Below are 18,396 nucleotides of genomic sequence, written 5' to 3' on the forward strand. Positions count from 1 at the left end.
AAAATGAAAAATTAAATATTTTAAGTTTAATTTAATTTTGTTAAAAAATAACACAATTGAATTTGATGGCATTTGTTATGAAATTTAAATGCGTAAAAATAAGCAAAAATATTAAAATAGTGCATGAAAATATAGATAAGATGGTTGTAAATTAGGTATATAGAAAAGATTGAATAAATAAAGGTTAAAAAATTACCATGGAAACCATAATTTAGACTACCATTATACCATTAAAGGGATAGTTCACCCCACAATTAAAATTCTCTCATCATTTACACACCCTCATGCCATCTCAGATGTGTATGACTTTCTTTCTTCTGCAGAACACAGATGAAGATTTTTAGTAGAATATCTCAGCTCTGTAGGTCCATACAATGCAAGTGAATGGTGACCAAAACTTTGAAGCTCCAAAAATCAAATAAAAGAAACATAAAAGTAATCCATAAGACTGCAGTGGTTAAAACTTCAGAAGTGATATGATAGGTATGGGTAAGAAACAGATCAGTATTTAAGCCAGTTTTTGCTTCAAATTCTTCTCCCTGCCCAGTAGGGGCATATGCATGAAAAATGTGAATCACCAAAAACACATGAAGAAAAATGTGAAAGTGAAACTTAAAAGTGCAGCCTGACTGAGCAGGGAGGAGAATTTATAGTAAAAATGGACTTAAATATTGATCTGTTTCTCACCCACACCTATCAGATCGCTTCTGGAGACATTGATTCAACCACTGGAGTCACATGGATTACTTTTATGCTGCCTTATGTGATTTTTAGAGCTTCAAAATGTTGGTACCAATTCACTTGCTCAATCGACAGCATTTGTGGTGTAATATTGATTATCACAACAATTAAGTTTAACTTGCCCCAACTTTTCTTTAAAAAAGCAAAAATAGAGTTTATAGTGAGGCACTTACAATGGAAGTGAATGTGACCAATTTTTAACCGTTAAAATACTCACTTTTTCAAAAGTATAGCCACAAGACATAAACAATTTGCATGTAATCATGATTTTAGTGTGATAAAATCACTTACTAACCTTTTCTGTGTAAACTTATAGCCAATTTTCAACTTCGTTGCCATGATGATGTAATGTCAACAAACCCCAAAACCTTAAAATGACTGTAAAAATTAAATTTAAACAAATGTAGAGCTCAAATAATACACAAGTTTTAAAAGAAGAATTAATGTAAGTGCTTTTATGAAATTATAAGCTTCACATGTCTGCCTTTCATCCCTCCATAAATTGGCCCCATTCACTTCCATTGTAAGTGCCTCACTGTAGCCTCAATTTTAGCTTTTTTGTTTTTTAAAGAAAAGGAGGGAAGAGTCTAAATACATTTTTGTGGTAATCAGCTTTATGCCACAAATGCTGTTGATTGAGCTTAACTTGTACTGAACCCAGAATATTCCTTTAATATGTATAATGTTACCGTTTTGTTTTAAAACAGTGTGTATTTTATTGTAAATGGAAGTGTCTGACTAGCATATTTTAACAATCGAGGGACGACTATTTTCTGTGGTAATCCACATTATACAACAAATGCTGTTGATTCAGCTTCACATTTATTTATTTATTTTTTGCTTTGACGTAACAATCAGTAGGTGGCGCTAAAACACTTGATCACTTTACCATCTACAATAATACAGGAAGACGAAGAAGCGATCAATTCTCGTCACATGGAAGTATATTATATAGAACACAGTTATTACTGTACTACATTGTGTTCATCATAAAACAATATAAATATTTTAACATCGCTCTTCAACTTTCGTTTTGAAGAAATGGCGACAGACGTAAAAAGGCCAAAGGTAAAATTATTGTCCGTTTGCAAGATATTCCAATTAATAATTCACATGAAATACATGTAACCTTTGCAGCACTCACCTCTCTCATGATCTTTGTGCTTGTAATACTCACGATCCCTCAGCATGGCTTTGATCCTGAGACAGTCTTTTCGTGTGTGGTTTCAGATAGATGATGAGTGCTGTGTGTTTGACCCACTGAAGAACTTCTTGTGCTGGTGTGATTGTGTGAACCTGAATCTGAGTGATAAGGTAAGTCAGGACTAATCTTAACGTCTATGACCAACTTGAATACTAAATACATGAGTATACCAGCTTATGTCATGATGAAATAGCATACTGTTCATCCTTTCAACTGAAACGTCGAGATATGTAACTATATGCACTGCAATAGGTGTACCTAAGTAAAGAGGGCACAGTTGCAGTTTATGGCATGCTTGCCAAAGAGGACATTGAAGAGGGACACGTCGTGTTCTCCATACCTAGAGATACACTTCTGCATCAGGGCACCACTAAGATCAAAAAGGTGCTTGAAGATGGTAAGAGAACAGCCTGGTCTCGTATATATACTTTTTCAATCATGACCCAGTGTTCTGTGTTTTAAATGGTAATTTCTTTAGGGAAGAAGTCTTTGGAGAGTGCATCAGGATGGGTTCCTCTTCTTCTGGCTCTTCTGTATGAGTACACATGTCCACAGTCTTACTGGAAACCATACTTGTCCCTCTGGCCAGACTTTAAGATGCTGGATCATCCCATGTTTTGGTAAGGGACCATATAAATATACTGTATATTGGCTATATATTTGTAAAAGGGTTTTGTTTGTTTATTTTACCGGATGAGGTTTATTGGGGAATACGGTTTATAATTTTTCACAAGATATGAAGTTGGAGACACGATGTACGTGCTGATGGAGCACATTTCTATAAAGTCGCATTTCTTTGCATGCCCTATAGGGCTGGGCGATATGTAAAAATTATTTTAGCGATAATCACCTTAAACATTGCGATATCCGATTACACCGTCAACCCCCCTGCCGAGGGTTGGTGAATTTTTTTTTGCTTTATTTTTTTCTTTAAAAATTTAAATCATTTATTGAAACATGAAAAACATGTTTTTTTTTTTTTTATCCCCTTTTTCTCCCAATTTGGAATGCCCAATTCCCACTACTTAGTAGGTCCTTGTGTTGGTGCGGTTACTCACCTCAATCCGGGTGGCGGAGGACAAGTCTCAGTTTCCTTCACTTCTGAGACAGTCAATCCGCGCATTTTATCACGTGGCTAGTTGTGCACGACACCGCGGAGACTCACAGCACGTGGAGGCTCATGCTACTCTCTGCGATCCACGCACAACTTGCCACGCACCCCATTGAGAGTGAGAACCCCTAATCGCGACCGTGAGGCGTTACCCCATGTGACTCTACCCTCCCTAGCAACCAGGCCAATTTGGTTGTTTAGGAGACCTGGCTGGAGTCACTCAGCACACCCTGGATTCGAACCCGTGACTCCAGGGGTGGTAGTCAGTGTCAATACTCGCTGAGCTACCCAGGCCCCCAACAAAAGACATTTCTAAATTCAAATTAAACTTTAAACTAAACGAATAAACGAAGTGATAAAAAAATCTTATTTAACCACTTTATTTAAACATCTACAGTCTCCAGCATCTCCATTTGCCATCACACAAGCATCCATCAACACAGATGGAAAATTACTAATAGCCAACAGATTAAGAACTAAAGACAATAATAAATGTAAAGATAATTATAATCATAATAATAAATCCTAATGAATTACCTTGTGTTCCCAAAATAATGCTGCCAAATGTGTATTCTTATCAAATGTGTGTTTGTATTTCGTTTTGGTAATTCATTTAATGCTGCCTAATGAAAAGAAAATAGAACTCAATTTTAGTCTCAAGGTGAACGTGTCTTCTATTATTTACAATTATGATTTAAGCACTTGCGTCTTTGTTTCTTTAATACAAAGATATATATTACTGAACCTGCAGTTGCATTCACAATGCATGCCAACGCATGGAAATAAAGCGAACTAAACTCACAGCACCACCCGAGATGATCGGAGATCATTTGCAACATTCTCATAGACGACATTGTTCTTGCAAACAGTTTTCAGATGAATGATACAGAGAAAAAAGAGTGAAAACTCTTTACATGCGCTTGTTCCACAAGACAGGCTCGGCATGCTGCATGCCTCTGAACAAACAGCGAATCAGACACGAGCAATGACGGCTTTTCTTTTTTCTGTTCTTAAAAATATAATAAATTGTGTTTCTTCAAGCGCGTGCCTTTGTGACTAACAGCATTTCTTGTCATGTGTCACTCCGAGACGTTGCCTGCCTGTTGCGTGTAGATGAGCAAAATTACCTGCGCATGAAATACATTTGGACAAGGAGCTTGCGAACCGGCTTCAGCCTCATCACATTTTGCGGGTTGCGGGTGCTAGTTTCGCACCCTGGCCACTGTTGAATATATTTGGCGACTTCCCAGATCCATGGTTTTGCCATTTCCTAATATTGTCAATCATTGTCAGTTCGCAGTCGGCATCAGGATCTTTGTAAGACATCGTCAATATCCAATTACATTGTCCTATTGCCCAGCCCTAATGCCCTAGCTTCAATTCATAACACTTGATTTTCTAAACACAATACAAATATGATAGAAGTGAGGATATAATATGGAGGAATATTGTCTATGATGACAGATTTCGATATAGCAAACCCACACGAGGTGTCAGTGATTCCTGTTTATTTCTCCTTATTTCACCGCTGTAATATTGTAGAACCAAGTCATTCTAACTCTAGAGTGCTTCAGCATCGGCAGCCACACAGGAACATGCAGGAATAAAAAATATATAAAATATCGGCAGCTATCGGCATCATTTTTGCAGATAACAGATAGTTCCAAAAAACAACTATAGGCATTGATTAATCGGTAAAACCAATATGTCAGTCTAACTCTAATATATAGTATATTTAGTTTAAATACATACATACTGTATATACCTTGTGAGTATACTCAGAATTTACTCTTGAATGGTTCCAAAAACAAAAAACATCCAGTGAGCGGCAGTTCTGCAGATGGAAATGCCTTGTTGATGAGAGAGTTCAACAGAGAATGGCCAGACTGGTTCGAACTTACAAAGTCTATGGTAACTCAGATAACCGCTCTGTACAATTATGATGAGAAGGATAGATATTCTGAGATGCGTGTTGGCGCTGTTTTGGCGGCACGAGGGGGACCTACACAATATTAGGCAGGTGGTTTTAATGTTGTGGCTGATCGGTGTATATATACATATAGTATCTATACTGTATATACACTCACCGACACTTTATTAGGTATACCTGTACACCTGCTTATTCATGCGATTACCTAATCAGCCAATCGTGTGGCAGCAGTGCAGTGTATAAAATCATGCAGATTGCAGCTTCAGTTAATGTTCACATCAACCATCAGAATGGGGGAAAAATGTGTTCTCAGTGATTTCGACTGTGGCATGATTGTTGGAGCCAGACGGGCTGGTAGGAGTATTTCTGTAACTGCTGATCTCCTGGGATTTTCACACACAACAGTTTCTAGAGTTTACTCAGAATGATGCCAAAAACAAAAAACATCCAGTGAACATCCAGTTCTGCGGATGGAAACACCTTGATGAGAGAGGTCAACAGAGAATGGCCAGACAGGTTTGAGCTGACAGAAAGGCTACGGTAACTCAGATAACCACTCCGTACAATTGTTGTGAGCAGAATAGCATCTCAGAATGTCGAACATGTCGAACCTTGAGGCAGATGGGCTTCAACAGTAGAAGATCTCTTTGGGTTCCAATTCTGTCAGCCAAGAACAGAAAGCTGAGGTTGCAGTGGGCCTACCATCTGTGTACCTCAGCAGAAATCGAGATTCATCAGACCAGGCTATGTTTTTCCAGTCTTTAACTGTCCAGTTTTGGTGAGCCTGTGCCCACTGCAGCCTCCGCTTTCTGTTCTATAATCATGTAACATTGCAAAAAAAAACTTCAGGATGATGCAAGACCTGACAAACCTGTTAGGGTTTATTCTGCAGTAATGACTACCTGCTGTGCATATCTTCAGTACTAAAAGATATCCTTCAGTAATCCTTCATGTCTTTTTGTTTTTGTTTTGAAGGTCTGAGGATGAGCGAGATAAACTCCTTAAAGGCACTGGAATTCCTGAGGCTGTCGACACTGATCTGAAAAAACTCCAGGCGGAATATAATAACATCGTCCTTCCATTCATAAAGTCTCATCCTGACCTGTGGGACCCTGAGAAGCACAACTTGGAGCTCTACAAAAGTCTGGTAGCATTTGTCATGGCCTACAGGTGAGACATCTTTTGAATCTCCTCTCATGTGTAAAGCTCATTTACTAACTTTTTAACCATTCTGACACAAATATGAAAATGAGGATTTCCTTCAGTTATATTCTTGCAACAAAGCAAAGCACTTTGCCAGAATGAACTACCAATCTGCCATCTGATGATGTTCAGCCTGTTAACAGTAGCTCTCCCCATAAAAACTCAAAACTTGAGTGGAACACAAATTACACTTTAACATCACAGTAATGACATTATCTTGTTTTGGTTGTAGCAACTGGTTGTACAGAACCAGAAATCTCAGATGATGCACTTTTTTGCAACAAGCAGAAGGAATATTCTTCAAAGGAATATTCAGGGTTCAATTTACACAAAAATGTATTTCGACTTGTCTCTACTATCTAGTGACCAGTCTAGGTTTTCAATGAGGCACTTACAATGAAAGTGAATGGGGCCAATCTGTAAATGTTAAAGTACATGGGGCAGATTCACTAAGAATGAATTGCACCCGGTCAAAGCGCTGGTTATTTGCATGCACTCTTTGCGCTGGTTTAGTATCCGATTCACTAAAAGAATCATGCAGATCAGGCAACGGTGCAAACGCACCCACAAAATCGCTGCTGAATGCAATTTACATTGATGGACAAGTCGTAATGAATTTTTGTGGTAATCAACATTATAACACAAACGCTGTCGATTGAACTTAACTTGTATTGAACCCGGAATATTCCTTTAACATTTTCTCATGTTTCTCAATAGTCTTTTCTCTTAGTTTTCAGGAGCCTGTTGAGGATGAGGATGAAGAGGAAGAAAAAGAGCCCAACCCTCCAATGATGGTGCCAATGGCTGACATGCTGAATCACGTCTCCAAGCACAATGCCAATCTAGAATATACACCTGTATGTGGGGCATAGATATTTGCAAATGTCCTGTGCTTGTAATGCTTATTGTTGTACTGTGTTAGATGTCTATATTTTATGTTATCGCTTGAAGAGAAGTAATAATATTTCCTCAACGGTGCACAGGAGTGTCTGAAGATGGTGGCCGTACGGTGTATTGAAAAGGGGGAGGAGGTCTTTAACACGTACGGGCAGTTGGCAAACTGGCAGCTCCTGCACATGTACGGCTTTGCAGAGCCGTTTCCAACCAACAGCAATGACACCGCAGATATCCAGATGTCCAGTGTGTACAAAGCTGCAATGCAAGGTGCTCCAAAAAAAAACAAAAAAAAATGTGCCATTAAAAGCTAAATAACTCAAGAAATTTAAAGCATATTTATACCAGAAATATACATTCCTTATAGTGCCATGGCATTTAAAGAAACTGTTTTTATTCTAATTACAGAGACACAAAGGGAGGCAGATCAGCGGCTCATAAAGGACAAGTGGAACATGTTGTGTGAAATGGAGATTGTGGGAGAAAAAGGGGTCTTCATCTTCGGCCAATCAGGCGCCCTCACTTACAATGAGCTCCATACAACACTCAAGGTAACAAGGACTAAAATGAACTTTTCTGGCATTTCAAGCTCTTAAAGGGATAGTTCACCCAAAAATGAAAATTCTAATCATTTACTCACCCTCATGCCATGACTTTCTTCTGCTGAACACAAATGAAGATTTTCAGAAGAATGTTCAGCACTGTAGGTCCATACAGTGCAAGTGAATGGTGGCCAGAACTTTGAAGTTCCAAAAAACACATTAAGTTGCATAAAAGTAGACCATACGACTGCAATACAAGCAATATGATAGGTGTGGGTGAGAAACAGATCAATATTTAAGCATTTTTTACTATAAATCTCCACCTTTGACCATCAGGTGGAGATATACATGAAGAATATTTGGTGATAATATCACCAAAAACAAAAGAAGAATTTGGAAGTGAAGATTTATAGTAAAAAAGGACTTAAATATTGATCTGTTTCTCACCCACACCTATCATATTGCTTGTATTGTAGTCGTATGGTCTACTTTTATGCAACTTAATGTGCTTTTTGGACCGTCAAAGTTCTGGCCACCATTTAATTGCACTGTATGGACCTACAGAGCTGAAACATATCTTCATTTGTGTTCAGCAGAAGAAAGTCATACACATCTGGCATGGCATGAGGGTGACTAAATGATTAGAATTTTCATTTTTGGGTGAACTATCCCTTTAATATTTCCTTAATTAGTAGTTTTTTTTTTCAAATGCATTGATTTGCAGTGAAAAAGCGGTCATCCAAAAACTAAACCATTGTGCTTTTCTGAGTAGGTCCTGTGCATGTCGGTGCAAGAATTCGAGGAGTTCTGTGAAAACGAAGGTTGGGAGGAAGATGAAGAGGACGAGGATGATAAAATGGAGCAGGCTTTGAGTTTTGACAGGCTGACGGCATTGTCACCTGAGTGGAAACGTCTATTGCATGCAGCGGCAGGCTTCACACTAGACTCTTATTCCGAGGATGTAGACACAGACAGGAGACTGTTAGAGGATCAAGGAGCTCTGGCTAAACTCAGCAGCAGGGAGAGGAGAGCTCTGCATGTGTGTTACGGTCAGAAGAATATCCTTCAACGCTTGCAGCAGCTCACCAAACCCACATCTTAATGCAGTTCTGACACTGTATTCAGGGAAACACTTGAGAGGCCCCTCAGGCTATAAAGTGTACTTGAATTTGCAAACTCTGCATACGTTGTAGGCAAGATTCTCATTCTGTATGCTGTACACATTTATGTTTCTGAAAAAGATAAATTTTGAATTTAGTTTCAGAATGTGTTCCAAAATATGCCTTGGTTCATATCTAAAATGTGCGGTTCATTTATCTGCAAAGTATTGCATCTTGTGTGAAATCCTGACAGGTTAGAGGGGTGAATAATCACCAGTTTTGTGTATGTGGAGTGAAATTGAGAATAAAGCCAAAATGACCAGAAAAAAACATCGTTATGTAAGTACAGTTGAAGTCAGATGTTTACATACACCTTAGCCAAATACATTTAAACTCAGTTTTTCACAATTCCTGACATTTATTTGTAGAAAACATTCCCTGTCTTAGGTCAGTTAGGATCACTACTTTATTTTAAGAATGTGAAATGTCAGTGTAACGAGGTTCTTCAGATGGGTAAGGAGGAGGTGGGAACCGGCTGAGCAGTCAACGTAAACTTTTAATAAACAAAAGAACAAAACACAACATAAAACTGCTTTCCAGCAGAACACAAAACACACACACACACACACACACACACGGCTTCGTGCATCTCTCTCTCTCTCTCTCTTAAATGGGCATCTCCAGCTCATCCTTATGCCCCTCCCGGCTGATTAGGATGATTCAGCACTGGGCCACCACCCGATTCAGGCCGTGGAAACCTCTGGTTTGACGTTCTCCCCTCTCTTCCTGGAGGGGAGGTGTTGCCCTTCCAGCCGTCCTTCTGCTGGCAGGTTTTCCCCACCTCTTTGGACCCTGGAAGGGAGGGAGAGGGAAAGAGTGAGGGGGGGAGAGAGAGAGAGAAAAAGTGGCTCGCCGGTCCCCGGACATGCTGTCGCCTGGTCCTCAGCCACTCCTCCGCCCCCTGGTGGACGACAGCCGCTCCTCCCCTGGTGGACTGCTGTGAGTCCTTCATCCCCTGGCAGACAGCAACGGCTCCTCCGCTTCCTGGCGGATGGCAGCAGCGGCTCCTCCACTTCCCGCCGGTTGGCAGTGGCGAGGACTCCACGACAGCGAATCCCTCCTCCTTCCCGGGTTTCCGCACCAGTGTAACAAGGTTTTTCAGATGGGCAAGGAGGATGCGGGAGCCGGCTGAGCAGTCAACATAAACTTTTAATAAACAAAAAAACTAAACATAAAACTGCTTTCCAGCAGAACACAAAACACACACACAGCTTTGTGTGTGTCTCTCTCTTGAACTGGCGTCTCCAGCTCATCCTTATCCCCCTCCTGGCTGATTAGGACAATTCAGCGCCCTCCTCGTCACAGTCAGAATAATAGTTTTATTATTTTATTTCTTTCATCACATTCCCAGTGGGTCAGAAGTTTACATACACTTTGTTAGTATTTGGTAGCATTGCATTTAAATTGTTTAACTTGGGTCAAACGTTTTGGGTAGCCTTCCAAAAGCTTCTCACAGTAAGTTGCTGGAATTTTGGCCCATTCCTCCAGACAGAACTGGTGTAACTGAATCAGGTTTGTAGGCCTCCTTGCTCGCACATGCTTTTTCAGTTCTGCCCACAAATTTTCTATCGGATTGAGGTCAGGGCTTTGTGATGGTCACTCCAATACCTTGACTTTGTTGTCCTTAAGCCATTTTGCTTTTGAGGTATGCTTGGGGTCATTGTCCATTTGGAAGACCTATTTGCGACCGAGCTTTAACTTCCTGTCAGATGTCTTGAGATGTTGCTTCAATATATCCACATAATTTTCCTTCCTCATGATGCCAGAAAAGCACCCCCACAACATGATGCTGCCATCCCTATGTTTCACGGTTGGGAGTTTTTCGGCTTGCAAGCCTCACCCTTTTTCCTCCAAACATAACGATGGTCATTATGGCCAAACAGTTCCATTTTTGTTTCATCAGACCAGAGGACATTATGTTAAATTTTAGTACATGATACATTACAACAAACATTTAAAAAATCACCATAAGTATATTTAATTTATACCTTGTCTTAAAAGAACTGGCAAGAAATTGGTTAGTCATCATTTATTTTAAATAAAAATTTACATGTTCAGTTTTTAAGTTAATAAGACACAATTTTACAGGTATTAATCTGTGCTCCTTGAAACAACCACACCGTCTTTTTCCAGAGCAGCCTGTATTTCTCCTGAGGTTACCTGTGGATTTTTCTTTGTATCCCGAACAATTCTTCTGGCAGTTGTGGCTGAAATCTTTCTTGGTCTACCTGACCTCGGCTTGGTATCAAGAGATCCCCGATTTTTCCACTTCTTAATAAGTGATTGAACAGTACTGACTGGCAGTTCTTTTCTGCTCCCCATGGCTCAGTATCTAGCCTGCTCAGTGCATCCACATGAGCGCTAACAAACTCATTGACTATTTATACACAGACACTAATTGCAATTTATAAATCCGCAGGTGTGGGAAATTAACCTTTAATTGCCATTTAAACTTGTGTGTGTCACCTTGTGTGTCTGTAACAAGGCCAAACATTCAAGGGTATGTAAACTTTTGATCAGGGCCATTTGGGTGATTTCTGTTACCATTATGATTTAAAAAGGAGCCAAACATCTATGTGATAATAAATGGCTTCATATGATCACTATCATTAAATAAAAGACAGGGTATGCAAACTTTTGAGCACAACTGTACGTCCAGGAGTTTGTCTTCTCAAAATGAAAATAAAGTAGAATAACTGACAAACATGGAAGTTGTTTGTAACCTTGTCGAGGCACCGAACTGTATTAACTATTACAGAATTTAATTACAGAAATAATGATGGCTTTAGTAAGATGGAGTTTCAAATGTATTAATTCTCAAATTTATAGAGATTAATGAAAGTGACGCAAAAAAATAAAATGCATGTAACATGAATGCACGCGATGTGCATCATAAGGGGATCTCACGTATTAGTAATTTTCCACCTGTTGGAGACGGATACTTGCGTGATGGCAAAAAGAAGGGTGCTTATATTTGATTTTTTTTTTTTTTTGACCACTTCATTATTCTTATAGCTTTTTTCGTTTCGTTTGAAGTGTAATTTTAATTTAGAAATATCTTTGGTTGAAGTTTTTGGTGTTTCAATACATACATTTAATTTGTAAAACACAACCAATAAAGCAAGTATATTCACTGATCCGGGGGTTGACGATGTAATCGAATATGCCGATGTTTTTTTCGAAAAGAAATTATGAATATATTTCTTTCATATCGCCCAGCACTACAGTGCACTTGTAGCCTTACTGCCATTATGCAGCATGCGAACAGTGACTGCCATGTAAACAGACTAGGGCCTCGTTTCCCAAATGCATCATAACTTAAGTAGCACTTGAAAATGCTCGTAGATTAACAAGTGCTCTGGAGTTAATCGTACAGCGTTAAGAACATCGTAAGGACACAGACTTATGCAGACACCTGTAAGACATATGCGAAATTACACCTGATACAACTGAAACCCTATAGCTACACATTATGCTCATTTAATATCAGTATACATACGTTTTATTTTATTTATTTATTTTTTAACCGAAAAGGCTAATAATAATAATAATAAATGCATAAAATGTTTAATCAATATTGGATGAACAGATAAATTAATAAGTAAACAAATAAAGTTATTTGTGGACTAGTTGGTAACAACCAAGTGGGGGATGATTGTTGCAGAGAACTATAAAAATTACAATCAGAGAGAGAACAAAAAAAATCAGTAACTTCCTCATCCTCGTCTCCTCTTCCTCTCTGACATCTGAGGGCTCTCTCTCTCTCTCGCTCTCTCTCTCGCCCGCGCCACGCGCTGTGTAGTACTGTCGGTTGCCTACTAAAGCTAAGCAGGGTTGAGCCTGGTCAGTACATGGATGGGAGACCTCCTGGGGAAATATAAGGTTGCTGCTGGAAGAGGAATTAGGGAGGCCAGCAGAGGGTGCTCACCCTGTGCTCTGTGTGGGTCCTAATGCCCCAGTATAGTGACACTATAAACTATACTGTAAAAAAGCACCGTCTTTTGGATGAGACCTTAAACTGAGGTCCTGACTCTCTGTGGCCATTAACAATCCCAGGGCACTTCTCCTAAAGAGTAGGCAGGGGCAGGTTTACGATTTCTGAGGCCCCAAGCAACCGTCCAAGCCATGGGCCCCATTTCCAAAAAATTTGCTTAAAAAATTACATAAAATGTATTTTAATTCATAATTTTAAATTCATCCTATCAACCATTGTAGCCAAGTACATTCAAAATGTTTAATGAAATAAAAATCTTGTTAAAGTTAATTAATGCATGTTTTCCAGTTTCACCACAATACAGTGATAAAAGAAAAAAAGAAAAGAAAAACAATATTTACCTACATATAGTTTTTACAAAACAAATTTATTTTTTTGTGAGCAAAACCTACTACACCCAGTAACATTTTGGAATTCAGTTATTTATTAATATTATATCCCAACAATTATTTATTGTTGTCCAGTTTGTCATTATAATATGATACGGTATTATTATTACTTTGAGGATTTGTTGTATACAATAGTAATATATTCCTGCCTTATTTACTTTCACCTGGAGTTTATATTCTGATGCTGAGGCTGTATTTTATGTAAGCACTGTAGGCAACATTCGTGACTAACAATAAACATACAAGGCACGGCGGCCCCTCAGCACACTAGAGCAGTAGGGAAAAAACATTGCCGTTTATCAAGCACTGAAACTTCGCTTGTTGCAGAACAATCTGGAATAATGTTAAACATTGGAACAGTCCCCTCTTTGCAACCTGAACTTGTTCAGAACGTTAAATCTTTGTGACACATGCATTTTTGAAACCTGAAGCTCTTATTAACTTGACACAGTGTCTAAAAATGTGCCAATCCTCCGTGAGACACTGAAGAAACAGCGAGACGCGGTGCAGCATGTATGGACGTTCATCCAGCGCGTTTACACAGGAAAACAATGGAAAAACAGAGCAGACGCAGGCAAAAACACGTTCGGTGTGAACGGCCCCTAACTCATCCGTTCGCACGTATCTGTGAGTGAGAGCGCGTGCGCGAAACAAGTTCGGACGGTCTATATATATAAGATATATATAAGATATATATATAAATATTTATTTTTATTTTTCTTCATAAATTACAAACCCGAACCCTACTTAAAAAAAACTCACCTGTCCCGAACCACTCTAAGAGCGCTGACAACAGCGTATTTGCGCATGAACCCAGAACATCATGTCACCCCTCAAGCATTTTTTTGGAGCTTTCTTACCGGGGGGGGGGGTTCCCGACGTCCGGAGCCCCACGCAATTGCGTGGTGATTAAAACCGCTACTGAGAGTAGGGGTATAACCCCAGTGTCCCTTATCTATCACGGCCTCCTAATAATCTCCATCCCTGGATTGGCTACATCACTCTACTCTCTCCTCCCCACAAATAGCTGGTGTGTGGTGAGTGTACTGGCGCACTATGGCTGCCCTTGCATCATCCAGATGCGAGGGCAGGTGGTGGTTGAGGAGAGTCCCCCAATACTATGTAAAGTGCTTTGAGTGCCTAGAAAAGCACTATATAAATGTAAGGAATTATGTTGTGTAGCATTGCTGTTACCAAAATATTAAAATGCACATCTGATGAGCGAAGCAGTGATTGTGTAAAAGAAATATTCTGCTCAAAACAATTGCAAAACAAAATGCAATTATGTGGTGAGCTGTACATTTCCAGCAAGATAAATTACAAACATGTTTAAAGTTACGCAACAAATATAATGAAGTTGCAATCACCAGCAGCACTATATGGTCACATTTCAGCACTTCACGTTTATGTGACAGCGACTCTCTTAAGTAGCACTTAAAGCACGTCCTTGCACGTTCATGTTAAGTGCAGTTTTGGGAAACGCACGTAAAAAAATAACGAACGTTCGTAAAAAAAGCGCTCGTAGAAAAAGCTCTTAACCGCTAAGATCAATGGTTATTGGGAAACGAAGCCTAGGACTATTTGAATCATCCATTGGAGGGAGGAAGAAGAGGAGGAAGAGAGAGAATGAATCGCTCATTGCACATTCTCATCCTAATCTCCTTTGTTAACCATATTTTAATTATTTATTTTGGCCCATTTAAGTTTTAAACTGCAGGGTCACATTACTCACATATGTCTTCTAAGCAAATCTGTTCAGTAAGAACATATCTTTCTGTTACCATTACAATTATGCTCATCAAAGAAGGTCAATAAAACAATACTATATTATGTGTCATGTACATTTAGATCTCTCTTTAGACCTAATTTACACTTATTGATTTCAATGTGATTTTTTCCAACACTTTTTATCATCTGAAACAGTGTACAATGGCTTTCAAGTCATCAAAATATATTAATATAATTTATTAAATGTCCCTTTACCTGATAAACTGCGAAAGATGCGAGAACAATAAGTGTAGTAATTTATGGACTTAAGAGCGGATCATAGCTCTAGATAATTTACGTGCTACTTAGATAACCATGCTTTTGGGAAACGTGCTGTAGTAAGTACAATTTCAGTGCTTCTAACATTCAACTTAGAGCTTCGGGAAACCCAGCCCAAGCATCACCCACACCGAGCGGGACTGGGCGAACGTCTGTCTGGTTCTTTCTCCAGAATAAATTCAATTCATAACCACTGTAGTGTCCAGATCCCAATAACAACAACTTCGTGCTGATGTGCCAAAACATGACAAAGGATTTCTTTGTTACTAAATCCTAAACTAAAGTATGATTTAATGAAATCATCTACATCCATTTCTTGCATTGATGAAGCTGCTGGCTCGGCATTCTATCGCTGTGATGATGACGTGCCGTTTCTAGTCATTTTGACTTTATTCTCAAAATATTACCACTTTAATCTCATGACAGCTGCTCTGTTTTTTGGAGAAGAAAGTTTCTTAGCATTATGTTGACGCTGTTATTATGAGAACTAATGTACCAGATGTGGACTACACTGTCTGAACAAACAGATCCAGTTTCATCATGTACAAAATGATGGTCCTAAAGACTGGATTTGAACATGTCTTAGTTGGGTGATGTGAATAAAGCCTAATAATTCTGGTTAATGTCTCACCCCTCCCTTTTTACATAGTTAAATTACATGACCCAATTTCACTGCATTTTAAATGAAAGATTTCAACATACCAATAAATAAATGACTGTAGGCCAAGATGCAGTTCAAGTGTTTAATGCAGTAACTACAGAATGCATACATACAGGAAATAAGTAGCGGGAACTAAAGGCAACTATAAAGTACTACAAAATACAACACACGGACCAATACATTTACAAAACATTCAAAATCCTTACAAAATGAGCTGTATTGGTCCTGTTATGTTCTGCAAGTTGAATCTCTTTGTACAAACTCCAAAGATTCAATTTACCAACAAATTTCTGAATATTTCCACAATTGTACAAGTGCCAGGGAGAACCCCCAACCCAATATCAGTTTCCTAACAGGTGCAAACTAGTGACCCCCCCCCTGCAGTCCAGGACATCTGTCTGATCCTATCAGCTCACCACACTGATAGCTCTCCCCTGAAAAACCAAACGTCAGAAAATAACAATAATAAAACAAGACAGCTTCCTTAGCCACTACCAAGCTTCCAAACAAAAGTCAATCAGTCTTGAAGTCAAAAATAAATTTATGGAGAGTTGGGGAGGGGGGGTGAGAAGCCAAACAGCCAGGAGTGAAATGTGCTAAAGCATGTCTCACCTTTGACAAAATTACACAAATTCTGCTCTTGAATGTCCCTTTAAATATTTACATTTTATCTTGTCCAGGGGGTGAAAAAAAAACAAAACAAAAAAAAAACCCTCGGATCAGAAGTCATCCGGTGCAAGGCAGACAGTGGTCCAGTGCCAGCTGTGTTGATCACATGTGCAGGGTGTTGGTTAGGGGTGAGGGAGGACTCTCTCTCTGAGCACAGAAGCGGTTCCTGCAGCCTAACTGGCACCCGTTCCCTCCATCACCTGCTGGGCCTGCTTCTGCCCCATGCAGCACTGTGCCACTGACTGGAACAACCTGAGAGAAGTGACAAAGAGACATTGCAGTCACTGACGGTTTTTTTTTTGTTTAAGTTGTAAGTGTGTGGAAAGATGTGCTTGTTATTTGTTCCGTTTCAAAACCTAGTGAGCAGCCTACATAGGATTTGCAAGGCATCATTAGCGCTATCCCCACACAAAAGCCATTTCCAAAATTGTTATGCTGCCTCTTAAGATACCTTGTTTTGACCAAATTCTAAGGCAGCTTCGCGTGTATTTTTCACACTGCGAGTCAAATCTCCCATATTGAGCACTATTTCTATGGTGCAGAGCTGCTGCCTATGTACAGCATTTCAAAATCAGTCACTTGTGTGGTACCATCTCTGTTAGGATGCTGCCTTACAAGGAATATTCTGGGTTCAACACAAGTTGAGCTCAATTAACAATTTGTGGCATAATGTTGATTACCACAAATTTATTTCGACTTGCTCCTCCTTTTCATTAAAAAAAAAAAAAAAAAAAAAAGGAATAATCTGGGTTACAGTGAGGTACTTACAATGGAAATGAATGGGGGCCAATTTTTTAACGTTAAAATACTATTTCAAATATGACCAAACTCTTATAAATCACAATATCACAAATTTTATCACGATAACACATCACAATATAGCTACATTTTTCAAAAAAATCTATCAAAATTGGTTTATATATTAAATAACCATATTGTAATGCCTATTTTTGAAAATTCCAGTAATTTAATAAAATACTTTATGAATGAAAACTACTTCCTCATATCATTTTCTTTTTTTGGAACTTGACAGAAAAAAAAAAAAAAAAAAGAAAAAAGAATATAATACAAAAATAAAAATCAATTGGTGGTATTCAAATAGTAGTAAATCAACCTTACCGTAATGCTAAATTTCACATTTCAGTCTGATGTTGTTGACTAGTATTATTATTATAAAACCTTCAAGAAACTTGCCATCTTCTGAAAGTAATTCAACAAAGAAAATAATGAGTAAAAAATATCCTTCTTAACAGTCATAAAAACACTTCATTAGGCTGTTAATGATTTGTCATCTTCGTAGTCAATAGTTGAATGTCTGAAAGCAAAGCCGGTTTGTTTTCTAACATCTAACATCATTCAAACTGAATTTTATTAAGGGCGATGTGTAGTTTAAAAAAAATTTGCATGACAGATAACAATTCTTGGTGCACTACACATTGTTTTTAGCTGTTTTCCTCATCGGTGTTGGTTAGAATGTCAGTCTCTCTTGCCGTTTAAGATGTTTGACTTTCTCCATAGCGCTTTAAAGTAAAAACTCAACTCAGTGGAATTCAAAAGGGTCACGGAAGTTTAGAAGTTTGTGCCATGATAGAAAGAAACCGGATTGAGTAGCGCCAACGATCACACGCTCTGTGGAGCACAATCTGGAAGCCCGCTAGAGTTACACTTGAGCGCGACAGCTGTGTGTGTGAGATGAGAAGCATATTTAGAGCGCGAGATGAATGCCATTGAATTTGCTTTGGCAGCATGAAATTTCGCTTGGGCGGCTGCTGAAAAATTGTCAATACCTGAAAAAAAAAAAACAGTTTCTTCAATTCTCTCACGTGAAACCGCCCCATCTCTCCCTCCCGAA

At 38.8% G+C, this 18,396-nt stretch overlaps 2 protein-coding genes across 7 annotated transcripts in view; one reads left to right on the plus strand and one right to left on the minus strand.

Annotated features, from left to right (window-relative positions):
- Positions 1–622: 622 nt before the first annotated feature.
- LOC127437399 (N-lysine methyltransferase setd6-like) lies at positions 623–17,288 on the plus strand. Of its 5 annotated transcripts, none has more exons than XM_051692244.1 (9): positions 623–785; positions 1,972–2,055; positions 2,198–2,342; positions 2,429–2,565; positions 5,962–6,156; positions 6,920–7,046; positions 7,173–7,353; positions 7,492–7,634; positions 8,398–17,288. In XM_051692244.1, the coding sequence occupies exons 3-9, from the start codon at positions 2,232–2,234 to the stop codon at positions 8,725–8,727; spliced, it is 1,224 nt and encodes a 407-aa protein (XP_051548204.1). In that variant the 5' UTR covers positions 623–785; positions 1,972–2,055; positions 2,198–2,231; the 3' UTR covers positions 8,728–17,288. The 5 variants fall into 5 exon arrangements, with proteins under 5 accessions (XP_051548204.1, XP_051548203.1, XP_051548201.1 ...); XM_051692243.1 differs by having other exon boundaries at positions 624–785; positions 2,424–2,565; XM_051692241.1 differs by lacking the exon at positions 623–785 and adding an exon at positions 1,336–1,809 and having other exon boundaries at positions 1,951–2,055; positions 2,424–2,565.
- The window catches only part of LOC127437398 (CCR4-NOT transcription complex subunit 1), a 46,570-nt gene continuing 44,117 nt past the window's right edge, over positions 15,944–18,396 (minus strand). For both annotated transcript variants that reach the window (XM_051692239.1, XM_051692240.1), the window contains one exon: positions 15,944–16,796. In XM_051692239.1, the coding sequence (XP_051548199.1) occupies positions 16,718–16,796 (79 nt within the window). In that variant the 3' untranslated portion in view covers positions 15,944–16,717. The remainder of the gene's footprint in view (positions 16,797–18,396) is intronic.

The sequence above is a fragment of the Myxocyprinus asiaticus genome, chromosome 48 (assembly GCF_019703515.2).
Source record: "Myxocyprinus asiaticus isolate MX2 ecotype Aquarium Trade chromosome 48, UBuf_Myxa_2, whole genome shotgun sequence".
In the NCBI taxonomy this organism is placed as follows: Eukaryota; Metazoa; Chordata; class Actinopteri; order Cypriniformes; family Catostomidae; genus Myxocyprinus; species Myxocyprinus asiaticus.